At 41.6% G+C, this 17,006-nt stretch overlaps 1 protein-coding gene across 2 annotated transcripts in view; it reads right to left on the bottom strand.

Moving 5' to 3' along the window:
- The window catches only part of UTRN (utrophin), a 1,532,463-nt gene that overhangs the window by 1,202,799 nt on the left and 312,658 nt on the right, over positions 1-17,006 (bottom strand). For both annotated transcript variants that reach the window (XM_078648677.1, XM_078648678.1), the window contains 3 exons: positions 12,563-12,655; positions 8,503-8,580; positions 557-649 (listed from right to left, as the gene is read on the bottom strand). In XM_078648677.1, the coding sequence (XP_078504803.1) occupies positions 557-649; positions 8,503-8,580; positions 12,563-12,655 (264 nt within the window). The remainder of the gene's footprint in view (positions 1-556; positions 650-8,502; positions 8,581-12,562; positions 12,656-17,006) is intronic.

Below are 17,006 nucleotides of genomic sequence, written 5' to 3'. Positions count from 1 at the left end.
CTAGGGCAAGAGCTTCTATAAGGTTAGACAAGGCAGCAGTCTAAGGCCTTTGTTTGTGTATGAGGAGCACTCCAGATAGCACAATTCTATTTTGACAGAAGCACTGACAAATCTTGCATCATTTCTGAAAAGTTAATGATATTGCCTTCTAAATGACATGTTGTATTGTTTTGAAGTGTTTCTGTGGTAGGCTCTATCACAGTACAAGACATCTAATAAACCTGTTTCTGGGGATTGACAAACATACAGTGCAAACCGCACCATGGTACACCCGCTTCCCACGCCTTGAGTGGGATTTAGTACTGTATATTTCTCCGCATTCGTCGTAGATAAAGCCGCTGTAATTAATACGTACATGCATTCCAGAAAACCTTTTCTTAATTCCTGGCAGGTGCTTAATGAGGCATGTTCAGCCACAAGCATACGCCTAGTGTCAAATAAATTCAAGGTATTCAGCATTGTTTTCAATATTTACAACAATGAAAGGGTGCGGTGGGAGGAGCCGCTGTATTCACAAACATCAGTGTCAACATCAAAAGTACTGAAGGTGCGGTACCTGCCAGTGGAGGATGATACTCCATATGAGCCCCATGGTAAGCTTTTGGTTCCCATCCACAATATCGGTCCCTCCAATGTTCACCAACTCCACCTGGAGCACAAGAAGGTAAACAAAACGACACAATTAGTCAGTAAGTGGTCACAATTTCATCACTGCACTTACAGACAGAATCAAAGAGCAAGCTAGTGCTAGGATAATGACATTTGGGTATCAAGAATAATGAAATAAGGAGAAGTGTGCATTTACTATCAGATTATACAGGTAGCAATGCCTGTGATATATCTCTATAAGTTGTACATATAATATTTTATACAGTGCTTTACAATAACATTATGCTCTTTTGTGTCAGTTACCACAGTTGGCAGATATGCCAATTCAGGAGGTGGAAGAGATGTTATTATTCACTTTAGTCAAGGGGGGATCCTAGGGTTAATCTTGTCCTCCAATCAACACAAGAAACTAAGGGACTTCCTTTAGATTTGGAGCAGGAGAAACACTGGAAACCAGCAGTTCTCCAGGCCTGACAAACCTGCAGGTCCTGCACTCTATTTACCATTACGACCATCACTAGGTTACCATCAGAAGAGTCACCGCTGGCTAGGCTGATGGAAACACGTAATCATGTGGTCCCTCCCCAAAGGATTACCATTATTAATTTCTGTCTAGGTGGCCAACATTGGAAGCAGTAAAGGCCCCAAAGCAGTGGAAATTTCGGGGGCCCCCTCACAAATTATCTCCTAATACCCAATCCAACTGATTTTTCTACATACTGTTGCTTTTAAGAGGCAAACTGTTATGTGAATCTGATGTCTCTGGTTTATGTATTTTAAGTTGTTAATTGGTACATTCCATTACTACAGTATTTTCTCTACAGTCTTTAATGTAAAGTTTTCGTTTCTTTGAGTTGATTCAATATTTTTTCTATCTTTTGGAAAGAACATTTAAGAAAGCTTGATTGTAATTTTCTTTCACAAATCAATCTTATTTTGGTCCATTGTCGTGGGCCTCTTAGAGGAGTGGGGCACATTGGCCGGTGCCTACTTTGGCTATTCGGTAATTCCACACTGATTGGAAGCATGTTTGAAACAGGCAGGAAAAATGTTATAAGGATCCCACACGCAGGGACAAAAGTCCTTGCACATTGAGAACATTTCGTTTTTGTTCAGGGAAAATGGACTCTACTTATGATGTTTGTATCCTCTGAACATAAAGTTTACTGAGCAGGAGCAGTTTACATGGTACCTGCTTGCAAAATTGACAATGCTTTGACGAACTCATTATTGTGGTGGTTGCACCACAGCACAGAGATCCCTGGCAGACTGGTGTGGATTTCTAAGTACTGCAAAAAGTCCTCCAGCTCCAGACACAGCGGAGGACCCTCTGCCATGGTCTAAATAAGACCCTTAGCCACTAAGCCACAATTGTAGTAATCAGACACAAATACATCTACCTTTCACAAGCATCATGGACTCTGCTAACTTAGCAAAATGCAGTTAAATAGATATTGAAAATAAATAAGTGGAGAATCAGATGTTAGAACTAGTCCACCAACTACAATATAACACCCTGAAACTCAAAGGCAGGACATAGGGGGAAAGATGGTGGATGCATGGATAATCACCTCCACTGCACAGCATCATCTGCGGAGAAAAAATGGCATACAAGAGAGCAGGATGTACGCTAACACACAGGTCCTAATGGAAGGACAGTGTAATCCATTTTTGTCAATTTTAACATCTGCTCCCTAATGAAAATGTTTGGGAATGTTTTGGTTCATACATTTTAACACACTTTTTTTTTAGGTCTGGGTTTATCAAAGACGTTGTGATTTGATGAAAATAAATAAATTCTATTCTGGGGATTTTTTCCAGCCCTCCCCTTCCGCTGATCTGTCGTTGAGTTGTTTCAAATATTTCTTCCACTCACTACAGCATATAGCATGCGACCGGTGGATCCCTAATGAAACCATAACCTCGGCATGTAAATTTGCAGCAATGGTGGCTACGTCGTTTAATACAGCCACTGAATGCAATTAAGGTTTACAGATTTGAATGGAGCTCAGCCTAATGGTCCTGAATGTATCTACATCAGAAGGGTGGGATAATGAATAATAAAAACTTATGATCAGTACAGTGCACCCGCTTCAGTGGTGAACTTATCTGTTCCTCAGTTTATTTATTTAGTACTGTATCTCAACTATGCAAATCACTCTCCACGTACAGAGTGTAGGAAGGTAGATCCCTGTATGTAAGCTCTTCATATTTTATGTGGGTAATAATTGGCATTGCCAAATCAAACATGCACTTTCAGATCCATCTAGACAAGTTCCAAATTATCTTGTCAAAACCGATTAATAGAGCAAACCTCTCCACTTTCGAACGTGTTGTAACCGCATCTACACAAAGCAACTACATTTCCATATTAATACAAAACACGATGCACAACTCACCCCCAAATGTAATCTGACATATTTAAAGCAAATGAGGAACAAGACTTTGAGATGCCCTCAGGTTCCTACAGAGTATCAACTGTTCCAGACAAACAGGTTGTTCAATGAACATGGATAACTGAGATAGTGAAAGTTCAGCTCGGCCTCAATGAGATTAGCAAAAATGGACCTCCCTCACCGAGAAGGATTCAATAACTGTCCCCTTCACAGAACTTCCAGAAGCAGAGATCAAGCATGCATAGGGGATGCTGAATTCATCAAGTGGGAGATCATGAAATAATAGATATCATAACATGTGTCATGGCCTTGCAAACAAATTGCTAGGACTTAGCAAAATAAATATCAGAAATTGAAACTGCTGGGAACCCCATCTCTTCAGTTTTCATCGGAAACGTCGGAAGAATGAATTTAAAGACATCTAGTCATTAAACACAATTGTGACAGCTAACAAGCAAAAAACTGCAATTGGCTATAACCATATACTGACACAATGCTGTGTGAATCATTAACAGTCCTGTATAATGAAAGTGATTTTACAGGTTAAATAACGTCTATATGACATGAATGAATCTGTTTTTTAACTTTAGAAAAATGGGCTCGTCCTGTGCAAAAAATTTAAGAAGGACTTAGCCTCTCAACAGGGTGTTTCAAAACATTATACAATAATTTGGAGGCCTGTGCCGTTTCTGTGGCTTTAGCGCTTTATATGGCAAACTCTTTTGCTAGAAATCTGTTTGTAGAGAAGAGGATGGGCCAGGTTAATCTGAACAGTCTTGTTCTTGATAAGATTAGGTTTCATTTTTTAAGTTCTTGCCTGTTTACCATTTGTCACCCCAAATCGGTCTCAACATAATAAACTAGGCACAAAAAACAGTTACCCAGATTCACCGAATGTCCATTCTATATAGATTCGGTTACTGTTCTGCAGCAAGACAAAAATAGGGTTCTTTTATAGAGTGTGACATACAACTCTTCTCTGGTTTAGATATATAAAATCGTTCTGTAATAGCCTGCATCTTACAGCTATAGGGCATACCTGATTTCATAAGGAACAAGCATTGGCAAAGTCAATATTTCTCGCCTTAGATACCTACAGCCTTTGCCAATATCTTTAGCCATGCTTAAGAGGAAAAAAGACTATTGCATCTTTGTAGGAATGAGCACCAAACATGCACACACCTACAAAATGATGCAGACACTTTTTTTTATTTTTTATTTGCTGGTTCAGCTCAGATCAGCAACTGAAGAATTATTTTTTTCCGCAAAAGTCAATCCTTGTCTCTTGTTACCCTGCATTCTCATGTTCTCGGTGTAGCCGTGAATTGAATCCAGGCAATGCTATTGTAATGCCTGAAGAGCTGAAGCTCTTATGTTAGCCTTTTTAGCATGTGGTCCTGAAGCTATAGTTTTAGATTTCTTCATCTACCCTGGAAAATGGATTCAATGCAATGCCATCATCAATGCATTATCATCACAAGCAAGGAAGCCTTGGAATCATGCAGTGGAGACCCGAGACGACTGGGAGACAACCGTTATGAAGAATCGTGGCAGGCTGAGCCTCTACACAACATAATTGGATGCAAGAAGGAGCACAGTTGATATCTATGTGAACAGCAGGGAAATGTCACCAGGAGCAGTAACTCTGCCATCCTTCGCCATCCTTCACAGTACATCATTTATAAATAAAGAAGTCCCCGGCCCTTGTGAGGAGACCACAGCAGCTTGCACCACCCACTGAGCTACTACTGACAATTCAGACTTTTTATACATTGAAAATGAGTAATTCCTGCCACCCAGGCTATTTTTATAGCTTTGGGTGGCAGATATTAGTCCCTTTAATGTATATAGAATTAATTAAAAAACTGCTCTTGTGTTCATCACAAAATTGGAAAACAGCACCACCATGTGGCTGGCTGTCGTGATTCCCGGTGTTGACAATTAAGTGCTGGTGCTAAGCACTGGAAACCACCGGCTCAAATTAAGCACTGATCCTTCAGTCTGCAAGTGATTAAGAACCAATCTATCCTTGCAACCATTTGGCCAGCAGATTCTGCACATAAAACTAAAATGCTATGCAAACAAATGATGGACGGAATGCTGAATAAATCATACATTCACCCCCAGTCAAGAGATCTGGGTTAAATCCATTGTTCTCTCCATGCCACTGGAGTCAAGCCATCCTGGCTGAGGAGGGTTGACAGCTCGAAACCGGTCCTAGGATGCTTGTTTCCGTCCAGCGAGGACCTGGCCTGGCAGTTCGGGCTGGCCTGTTCCCATTGGGTGCAGGGTCAAGACTGATTTGCATATGGCTGGGTCCAAACTGGAATGGCATGGTGAGCAAACAAACGATGGATTTAGGCCCAGATCTCTGTACTGGTGTGAATGTGTGACACTGTTCTGCATTCTGTCCATCAATTGTTCTTTTTGCATTAAAACTAAAATGTCAAGTACTGTGAGGGGCTGTACATGTATTGTTCGGCACAGTGGGTGTTCTAACAAAACCTGATGGATGATTCCTCTTCTTGGCAAAGGTTAAGAAAGGCTCCCCTTGGGCAGCATAGCAGGCAAGGTGTTTATGCACGCTCTTGACTTGAATTGTGCAGGCTAAGGCTTGGTTTAGAGGTAGATAATATTTGAAAATCTTCATCATTTTGGAAAAAGGGTTCTAAATTCTGTGGTTGTAATTAGTTAATCGTGATGCTTAAGCACTTCAATTAAGGTATACACTGCCTTTGTTAATTTTTATGTAATATTAAAGCTAGTAGCTTGTGAAGACGTTGAACTTGCAGAACTTCAAAGTCAGTTGGTGCATTCTAAGGCCAGTCTTTACAAATATCTGAGCACAGCACCCTTTTTCACTACATCACTGATGCACACCTCTATGCCTTCCACCAGCAATATTCCCAGGACATTCTCCCAGGTATTGCTTTTGGGATCCTCCTGGAAAGTTGTAAATTCAAACAATACATCTGACTGAATTTTGGAGGTTGGGTCGCATTGTCATTACTGCTGCCATGTCGGTGTACATTTTTTATACTCTTCCTGTCATGCATTTTCCATGATTTATAGAATATTGGGGGTCATCCAGTGACTCCCGTTTTCTATATTTATTGGCTCTTTTCAACATATTTCAAAGGGAAACGGCCTTTACAACATGGGCTGAGCCATGCGTGCCCCTACCCCACAAGTGGAACCACACTTGCCTTAACCACGCATATGCGTGGTTAAAGCAGCGCGCTGTCTGTATGCATGGATGGGCGAGCGCAGGAAGAATCGGAAGCGGAAGCTCCAGAACGCAGTCTTCTAAGTGCGGCTGGAAACAGGCTTTAGGGGGGTGCGGGAGTAGTTTTTAGGAGTGGGCGTCGTTTTTAGAGCAGGGGGCCGGGTTGCAGGGCTCATGGTGGGGTTGGGGTAGTTTTCAGGAATAGGAGTCAGTCTTTAGGGCTTAGGGTAAGGGGCTGGTGTCAGGGTAGTTTTTAGAAAATGGAACTGAGATTTAAGGCCTGGGTGGAGGGAAGGGACAGTTTCAGGGATGGGTAGTTTTAGGGCTCAGGCAGGGGACTGGATTAGGGACGTTTTTAGGACGTGGTGGCGAGTTTTAGGGGTCGGTGCGGGGGGAGACAGTTTTTAGGGATGGGGCAGTAGAAGGGATCAAGGGCAGGTCTGGGAACGGGGTAGTTTTAAATACGTGGGGTTGAGTTTTAGGGCTCAGGGCTTGAGGGCTGGGGTGGGAGTTTTACCACGCATATCCTTTACCAATTATGCCTTTACCATGGTAAAGATATGCATGGTAAAGGAATGCGTTGTTATGACACATTTGTTGTTGTTGCAACGCTACAGAGGCACCTGTGGCTTAGCCATGTTTGCTTCTGTCATACAATCCATTTCACACAATGGTCCACACTGGTACCACCCTCCTGCCCACTGTTTTCCACTAGCTTTTAATGTTACTGTCCTATGCTTAAACCTTTTTTTGTGCTCAACTGATGCCTGTTCATTCCCCAAATCAAAAACCTCAGGTCCTTCTATTGTATCTTCTGGGTAACTCTGTGCCTTTTCCTTACTCCCATCACCAACCCGCCTGCTCCAACCACACTTTGCAAAAAAGCCCTGACTAGCTTTATTTGTTTGGTTAGGTGTTTCAACTTTTTCCATTCCACACCCAATGCTGGACACCATGTTAAAGAGAACCTTTTGTAAGTGTCCGTCAGTGGAATCAGCATAGTGAAACAGGCGCTTGACCCACTTCGTCAAAATAGTCAGTGTTCCTTCAGCCCAGTAACTGATGCCATAGTAGTATAGTATTATTATTCTTTTTATCTCTTTTACTTCTCAGAGCTCTTCTGAAGTCCAAGGGATAACGTTTCTCTGCAGTATCATATGAGCACAGAGCCAAGGAAAACAAATATTATCAAAGCCAAAATGTCTGGGTTTATTGTGTTAACGCATTTAGCGAGGAGGAGACACACATGTACGAAAGGACAGAGAGTCTATAGCTGTAAAGTATCCACACATGGAGGTCAATGCAAGCACTTAAGGAGAGGCAGAGAGACAACCAATAGCTTCACATAACAGAAGAATACTCCACTGGATTGAGCAAAGGCATAATTGGCAATGGCGGGTCGAAGAAAGCCAATGGTTGAAAGGATTAGATCAAAAGACCACTCTATGTAAATTGTTAGCAATAGGTTTATTTAACAGCTGTACTGTCAAAACCCAAACCTAAAAACTTAGGAGTTTGCTTTCCTGCTTGGTATGGAAATCCAAATACACTTTATTGATAAACATGCAAATATTTCCAAAGAACCAAGTTGTGTTTGCGGAAGAATGAGGAACGCTTAACACAATTTTCCAGCAGCTTACTCGTCTACCAAGCTTAAGGCTACTTGTACCAAAAAAAAATTGTTTTCCAAGTACCAGCAGTGTAATTTCACTGGTACCCCCTGCTTGTCAAAGAGAATCTGGTGAGCAGGTACGTGTAATGTCGGCAAAACTGTAGTAATTATGGTAAATTATTTGTGTATCCACTTATTTACAAGAACATCTCCTGATAAACATATCATGGAGATTTTTTTCCTTACTGTGAGTTAGGTCAGCTGAACCGAGATTTATAAGGAGTTTCTGATTTTGGGAGAAAAGCTTTAAAATGATTGCTGCTGGTTTATCGCTTCTTGAAGTTTGTAGTTTCAACATAAAAGGTACGTTAAATGTGCAACATGCGTACGCCAACAGACCTTATGATATTTTTACCAGTTAGCTTGCGGAGTTGTGACTAGTGGACATGTTGGCCATATGAACTTTCTTGAAGAAATTGACTTCCTGGCTACTTACCTACCGCTAAATTTTGACCTGGTACCTACATGCGGATATGTGCATGAAACTCAGAAATTTGGGGAACAAACAGAACAAAAGGAATGATAAAAACAAAACTGTTTACATTTCTCACATACAGCCATTTATTACACATAGTACATATGAAATAATGCACACTCACATTGTTGTGATGTAGAACCTGAAGTACCCTGTTTACATTATTTAGGGCGTGCACTCTCGTCGAACCACGTTCTCTGGGCTACAAAAAAAGAAGTCAAAGTGAGCTTTACAAAAACATTTTTTTTAACAATCAAACCTTATATTATGGAATTAGTTAGAAAAAGAATGTGTGCGGGGGTAAAACAGTTTGGGGGAAAATGAAAGAAGCTAACGTGGGCTGCGCAGGATGATTAACCTCTGAAGAGACAAGAAGGCAGGCTCAAGAGAAGAACATTAGTTTTTCTCAGCACAATAACAAGTAATGGACTTACAATTCACAGAGAAATATACAGAGCGATAATAATAAAAACAACAACAAAATCTTTTCCATCATCAAAGAGAAGTTAATAAAAGGTTACTCCAAATATCAAATAATCTTTTTTCGTGAAAATAAAAAACTTTATGACTTTAATGCACGTTTTCCAAGTCCGATTCTTCAGCACAAAAAATCTGTCTTAGTGACTTTTTTCATTTGACTAGGTGTTTCTCAATCCATACATGTCTACCTGGACTTCCTGCTGTTCAGAAATAATATTTAGCTTTGGCTATGAATGAACTTGTCATCCAGAGATATGTTGCTAAAACCGTAACCCTGAAACGTGTTGAATATTATCTCATAATATTTTGTTACGTACATTTCAGCACCCCACATATGGGTAGCAGGGCGTAGCTTCCAATGGTGTAGCAGATGCAGTGAAAACGAGAAATTTTAAGACGACTGATCACTAATTATTGAAATACATTGTCATTGAAACAGCAGCTAGGGCCAAATGTCCTTCCTTGCACAAGGGTCCCTGAAACACTGGCTATGACACTGAGACGTACTAAGCGCTATACACATATTAAAATAGTATACAATATACTGCAGCATTCTATGCCACCCTAAGGCTGCCTTGAAATACAGACAGAGCAGGAAAGATAAGGTTGAGGAAAAGAGGGAACAAGAAAGAAGAGAAAAGAGCGACGGGATGAGGAGATAATCATCTTCGCCGGGGTGTTTGGATTTGCCATATGGTAATCAGACTTAAGCCACCCGGGTGGCGGGTTGTTAAGGAGGCAAGGAGAGAGCAAGTGAGGTAAAGCAGGAGCAAAACAGGTAATGAGTGATCATGATATAAAAGTAAAAGTCATAGCGGAAAGGAAGGAGCAAGAGAGCGAAGTGAGCAGGAAAGGAAGGAAGGAGAGAACAGAGTAGAAGAGGAAAGGGAGGCGAAAGAAAGAAACAAACGAAGGAACAGGAAAGGAAAGGTAGTAAACAAGTGAGGGTAGAGCAACAGGGAAGGAAAGGAAGCAATAGGGGAGGAAATGAAGCAACAGGAGAAAAGGAAGCAGATGAGGAAAGGAAGCAACAGGGGAGGATAGGAAGCAACAAGCAAGGAAAGAAAGCAACAAGCGAGAAAAGAAAGCAACAAACAAAGAAAGGAAGCAACAAACAAAGAAAGGAAGCAACAAACAAAGAAAGGAAGCAACAAACAAGGAAAGGAAGCAACAAACAAGGAAAGGAAGCAACAGGGGAGAAACAGAAGCAGATGAGGAAAGGAAGAAACAGGGGAGGAAAGGACACAACAGGGGAGGAAAGGAAGCAACAAGCGAGGAAAGGAAGCAACAAGCAGGTAAAGGAAGCAACAAGCAGGTAAAGGAAGCAACAAGCAGGTAAAGGAAGCAACAAGCAGGGAAAGGAAGCAACAAGCAGGGAAAGGAAGCAACAGGGGAGGAAAGGAAGCAATAGGAAAAGAAAGGAAGCAACAGGAGAGGAATGGAAGCAACAAGCGAGGAAAGGGCGCAACAAGTGAGAAAAGGAAGCAACAAGCCGGGAAAGGAAGGAACAATCAGGGAAGGAAGCAACAAGGAGGGGAATGAAGCAACAAGGAGGGGAATGAAGCAACAAGGAGGGGAATGAAGCAACAAGGAGGGGAAGGAAGCAACAAGCAGGGAAATGAAGCAATAGGGGAAGAAGGGAAACAATGGGAGGAGAGAAAGGGAAAGCAGAGGAAATGTAGGCACATAGGAGAAAAGGGTGGAGCGGGAAAGAAAGGGAGGAGCAGGAAATCGATGAGGCTACAAACAAGTGGAAGGGTAGAACATGAGAAACAAGGCTGATATAATGTTAAATAGCGGTGGGTGCTGGTTACAGTAAATGAGCTACTCAGATTGCAGCCAAGATCACTTGTCAAATCCCACAAGACCTCACTTAGAAATGCTCTGAAGACTCCAAACCTGTTTCAATCTTCAATATAGAATCACAACCTGTAACTTTTTTACGAGAAAAACATGCCCATTCACTAGCAATGCCATCTGTTCTAAATTACTTTTTTCCATGCCCGTGCCCTGAATATTCATTTTCTTGATACATAATTATTTATACGCCAAAGGAAACAAACAACTTTATCCAGGCAATTCCTTCTGCTTTTGACAAAGTAAAGGATATAAAAGGCTGAAAAGCTCAGGATTTGCCAATCCTAACCCTCTTCAATCATGCTAAGAAAGAGGCTTTCCATTATGGAGGTGAAAACTACTTACAGAAATAGGAAATACTAGATATATAGTAGGTAGGCTAACCTTCCATAAACAAACATTGGAAGACATCAAATTGAAGAAACTGACATAAAAGAGGTGTCTACCTATGCTTCTAAGAGAGAAGCAGAGAGCTTGTGCCTCTTCACCAGATCTACAAATGGAGAGCCGATCTGCTTTGTCTACGTGGAAGTAATCCCGCGCTTCGACTGTAGCTCAAAGGTAGACCCAATTCCCCTTGTCTACTTTAAGTGTATAAGGACTCTTGGTACGTCAACCCTGAGGGCAGGTAAGGGAGAATGGGCTACTGTACAACAGATCCCTAATCTATGCGTAGATTATACATACGTGAGTGTATAGAAATAGTTTCCACCATGTATGCCAGAGTAAGCCTCTTCTGCTTTATTCCATATACCAAGAGTTTCATACATAAGGAGACATTACCAAGTTTTTCATACATTGCTTTCAGACAGTTAGGAATTCGCCCTTAAGAACTACCCACAAGTTCACTTTCCCATGCAGACAGATAGTCATTACCTTTTTATGCCCCAATCAGTTTTCTGGTGTTGGGTAAAAGTGTGCACTTGCTAGATGAGATAAATAAACCTTCCAACTGTATGGGCCGAAGAACGAAAAAGCATCCAACAAAATAAAAAAAAGAAGTACTAGCGCCAACATCATTCAGTAGGAGTGCGAATGTTTCACCACGCATGTCTGCACCTACTGTAGGGTGTGGGTGCCATTTTATTTTCTGATCCAATATGGCAGGTACCACTTGGTGGAATAAAAAAAATATTTCCAACTGCTCAAATATACGTTTGCGGACACAAGCAACCTAGCAGTAAATGGGAGTTACCAAGCCCTCCAAGACATGTAGATAGAAAAAATATAAACAGAAACCCTGAAAAGCGGGTGTACAATGGAGGAGTGGTTTGGGGAATATTACATTTTAAAAAAGTCAAGTGGGGGGATAAGGGAGGAGAAATGCAGCACCTGAGGAAGAGAGCAACACATAGCACCTGGAGGTGGGTATTTAGCAGGAGGTGAAGCACACGAGGGAAAATATCCATACCTTCATGGGTGCTTATGGAAAATGAAAAAAGTAGTTTCCTGCCAGTGAAAAGTGGAAGGGTACATACAGGTCAGCCAATCAAAGGCATGACAAAGAAGCTTGGCTGCAGGGGGGAGAGGCAAAACGAGGAAGGCAATAGGAGCGACAATAAAGCTAACCAATTACAGCAACGGGTGTGCTCCAACACCACTATGTTTTTGGAATGATCCACAAGAGGTCTTTCTCAACCATAAAGCTAAAGCAGCCTGGTAGGCAAGGCCTAAAAATAAACAGGGAAGAAACCATCTGACTCTCTTCAAGTGCGACATTAATTGAACACATATTTCTTGACATTACATAACATCACAGCGCGGAATGCAGAAAAACAACCCCGTGGTTTGGGTTGACAATGGCTGCTTTGTTGTGTGAGAGGCGGCTTTATTAACACGTTTCTTACCAAGGAGCTTCCAGTGAGTCCCTCCAGCAGGTCCAGTAGCCGACGCCCATCCTTCAGCTCTGTGAACATGTCCTTTACTGGAGGCTTCCCACTCTAAAGGCAAGGGACCAAAGCATATTAAAATGTGCACTGCACGAGGCCCATTCACGTTTCTGGTTCAACATGGAATTCACAATTTATGAATCGTTTACGAAGCAATGTCTCCAAGTAGTAAAGTAAAAACTTACTTCTATTTGTACAATAACTTTTGAAACAAAAATGACTTCTATTTGTACAATTACTTTTGTAACACAGTAAATCATGATTGTTAAAGCGAAGCGCCAGCAAATACTGAAAAAATACTGGCTACAAAATAACATCAATATGCAGTATTAAAACCAGAGATGTAAGCACAGCTATATTATGCAAGAAACACATTTCAATAACAAATCGCTGCTTCATGAAAGACTTGCTTATTTCCATATTTGACTGCTCTTACAAACACTGCGCAAGATTTACAAGAACGCAGTTGCAGCGTTTTGTGCCTCAAGAATGTGCAAGTGCGTTTTCTTTCCACGCAGTGCCAATTAAAAAAGTAGCATGTGTGCAGAGCCAAATGTCATGCTAAAAGGACAAGTGTGCAGATCATTGGATTTCATTAGCCTCCTAGATGGAGGAACACGAAATAGAATATCCCACCCGTAGTCCTTGCCCATCGAACCATGGGTATCGGAGAGCGCGTTTTCCTTCATGGAAATGCGCATAATTTTGCTCTAACACAATGGAAGCATACACACGAAAGCTCATGTGTTGCAAGAGTATTGTTGGGGTGCAATGACCTGAAACAAAGGCAGGGAACATATTAGTGCATACCAGAATTGCAAATTCCCTTTAAGTATATATTTCTAGGTCGGCAACCGCGCAGGAGATCTAGGACAACTACAGATCAGAGCGTTTCCTTCTGTAAAGAGGGACGAGCGCAGACCATCATCTGCATGCACCTGGTGGTGGCCACATGAGTGCAGATCTAGAACTAAAGTGTGGCCATTCTTCGGCAATAAAGTGCAGAAGCATTTTAGCATCTGGCTCCATCCATGACTAACCCCTAATAGCACCATCCGCTTCATTCACGCCGAAGGCTACAAGAGTCTTCGCTGTGGAATGGAAACAAGTCTGTCAGATATATTCAGTTCCATCCTTGACTCGCCCCTGGCTGACGGAGTAGTCCTCCCAATCTCGTTCCACCTCTTTCGTCAGAGTAGGGTGGGACACCTGTCTAATATATGTTGGACCAATCCACAATGGAAGATGTATGATGGGGACCTTACAGCCACACCTCTTTGACTAAATGTTCAGGATGTAACCCAGTCCTTCCCTTTGTCTCCTTAATTATATCAGCCAACCTGTATTACAGAACATGTGGCCAATGAAAAATTAAATGGGAAAGGTAATCATCATGGGTCATAAAAAATACTGTTGCGTAACTTTCCAGATTGTGCAACGGATGCGACAAGGATAACTCTACCCTCAATGTCATTAACTACATTGACGTGAAACAAATTATTAAATGGTGATGGGTCAGATGCTTGTGAACACCCCAGTCACTGCCAAACAATTGCTCGTGGCTCCATTCCAGCCATTGTTTTTACCCACCACGCCACCTCAGACATTCACTTTCTTAAAAAGCACTACTTTCTTAATTAAAAAAAAACTTTCATTTTGATATGCAAATTTTTTTTAAAACGCCCCCTCAAACTCTTATTAACAAGCATTTGCAAAGCCGAATTATTTTGCCTATGCGAGACCTACTGGCGTAGTCAATTTTTTTTACAGATGCTGCACAGCAGCTCAGGCTGGTGTGCAACATGACCAAAAAACAAAGCGCTTTGGTGCGGCCAGCATTGACTGCGTCATAACGCGTTTTTTCTTTACTTTAAGCCATGTTGAACACCAGTCCATGCTGCTGTGCAACAACTTTTGAAAAACATTGACAGGCGCCAAAAGGTTTTCCAAAGGCAAAATCTCTTGGGGTTTGCCAATGCTTGTTTAACCATGCAAATGAATGCTATAATCAGCTCAAGCTGTGTGAAGTATTCTACTTACTAATTCTTGCAGTTTCGAGGTTTCTACCTGCATGCAGATTGCTTTTCAGCTGGTCATTATGTTAGCTAGCTAGACTTTTGGCTTGTCCCAAGAAGGAAGGGAGGCAGGGAATTAAAAAGGAAAGAGGTGAAGGTGATAGCACATTCGATATACTTATTTCCCCTTCAGTGAAATGTGTTTGCCTGACCAGTGGTTGTTACTTAAATTAAGAAAAATAATAACAGCTGTTCAAGGTTTCTGCGTCATTCGTTAAAGTAAAACGTATAAGCAAGCGATGTGTGAAATAAAAGAGGCTGAACAATAAATGTGTTAGACGTTTGTTTTTCTAGAAAATAACCATAAGAAAGTAGCGCACACTGGGTGCCTTGAAGCAGGATTTCGGACGTATGAAAACGGATTTTATAATGAGATGTCATTGCCCAGGGTTATTCTAGAGAAAGATGACACATGACAAACACAAACACTCAGAAAAAATGTTCTCTGTTTCCTCGGCAATCCAAAAGTTTCTGCTGTGAGTGGAATTTCATCAACGCAAGCAATATTTAAACGTCACTGGAAAGGTACACGTAAGCATGGCCACCAGGTGAAGTAAATATGTGCCTCCCCACAGCGGACACATAACATGACATGTATTTATTAAGCCAACATGTGCCTCGAGATGTTTCTTCACTCTCTAAATCAAATGTTTTATGTACCCAACCCAGCGGCCCTCAGTTGATTTGAAAAAATTTGTATATAGCGCTGGCTAGACCCGGAGGTATCAGAGCGCTTCACATGAGGATCAGTGAGTTACAGGTTACAAAAATAACATCAGTTACAAAAATGACATCAGTTACAGTTACACATATAGGCATAGGAGAAGAACATGAGATTGCACAATAACAAAAGGTTATTAGCTCGAGGTATATCCAAGACAACAGGTTTTATGAGGAATGGAAGGAAAAGGTGGAAAGGTAAACAGGGGAAGGAATGCTGATAGAGTCAGGTAGACCAGAAGGGGTAAAGTCTTTCAGGGGAGACAAAGCAGTCAGAGCAAAAAAGAAAGAGACAGACAAGACCGTGAAGAACCGTTAAAAACAATGTACGGTGTCCGGCTGGGTAGGGGACGGCTGAGGGATGAACCAAAGCCAGACTCCTCTATAGCTGCATAAGACAGCTCCACTGGGCAACAGCCAATGATTCTCGGACTCCGCAGAACGCTAGCGCTGGCTAGACCCAGGGGTAAAAGAGCGCTTTACCTAAGGAAGTTAAAACATCTAGACAGCGGTTACAAAATTACAATTAGATTGTAGAGCTGAAAAACAATTGCATGTTGAAAAATACATCGATTGAATAGAGCACAAGAAAAAAAGCTTCAGTTTTTAGAGCAAGATAAAACATGGAAAACAAGATCAATGAGTAAACCAGGTAAAGGGGGGGAAGAAAAGGGTTAAGGATACATATCAAGCCAGGAAGACCAGGCATGGAGAAGAGTTCATTAGGTTTATGCCAAAAAATAAGAGTAAGTAAGTCAGGAAAGACCGGAGAGGGTTCAGCAATCAGGAACGACAAAGGCCGGAATTCAAACTGGGTCAGGCAAAGGTATGGGTGGAAAGGGGAGCATCTCCAAGTCCAACAAGAAGAAAGAGGTGTAGTTGCCTCCGATGGGGTTGATGATTTAATCATCATCAGGAGGAAGAAAGGCTGAATGGACCCCTTGGTACTAGAATCTATGATCATAGTGTGAACTAGAGATGCCCTCTGTCGGATCATTGGTTGATTCAGACTTTTACATCTGAAGATGAGTGCAGGACTTACCACATGAGACAATTACAGCAGAAAGTCAGAGGTGGGACAGAGTTAATGCATCTATTTACATCGTGGTGTCACATAACGAAGGTAGTTCTGATGCTGATGAAGAGAGTACTTAAGTATGTTCGCAGAAGATTAACCAAGGTGTCTGTCAAATCGGAGGAGCTTGTGGTCCTTTTTGAAGGTGGATAGGCGGGTGGTTAAGCAGAGAGAGGGAGGCAGAGAATTCCCGATTTGTGTGGCACTACCAGAGAAATACTGGCTCATATATCATTCTTGACTGAAGATGGGGGCTTCAGGAGAAAGGATTGGGCATTTCTGAAATCCCTAAATGCTCCAGATATTTTCAATTTCTCATTTAGATAGGAGGGTAAAGAGGAGTGCAGCGCCCTATGGGTAATGCAGGCGGTTTCGGATTTGGCTGGCAGTTCAATGGGAAGCCATTGTAGGGTAGCAGGGCAGGGGTAATGTGGTCAAATTTCTTGAGAGTAAAAACGAAGACTGAATGCTTTATTTTATTTTATAATCAAATTAATGTTACTTCTAATATAACAGGACATGAGACAAACTC

Source organism: Lissotriton helveticus, chromosome 6 (genome assembly GCF_964261635.1).
Source record: "Lissotriton helveticus chromosome 6, aLisHel1.1, whole genome shotgun sequence".
Lineage (NCBI taxonomy): Eukaryota > Metazoa > Chordata > Amphibia > Caudata > Salamandridae > Lissotriton > Lissotriton helveticus.
This window is presented reverse-complemented; position numbering and strand designations above follow the sequence as displayed.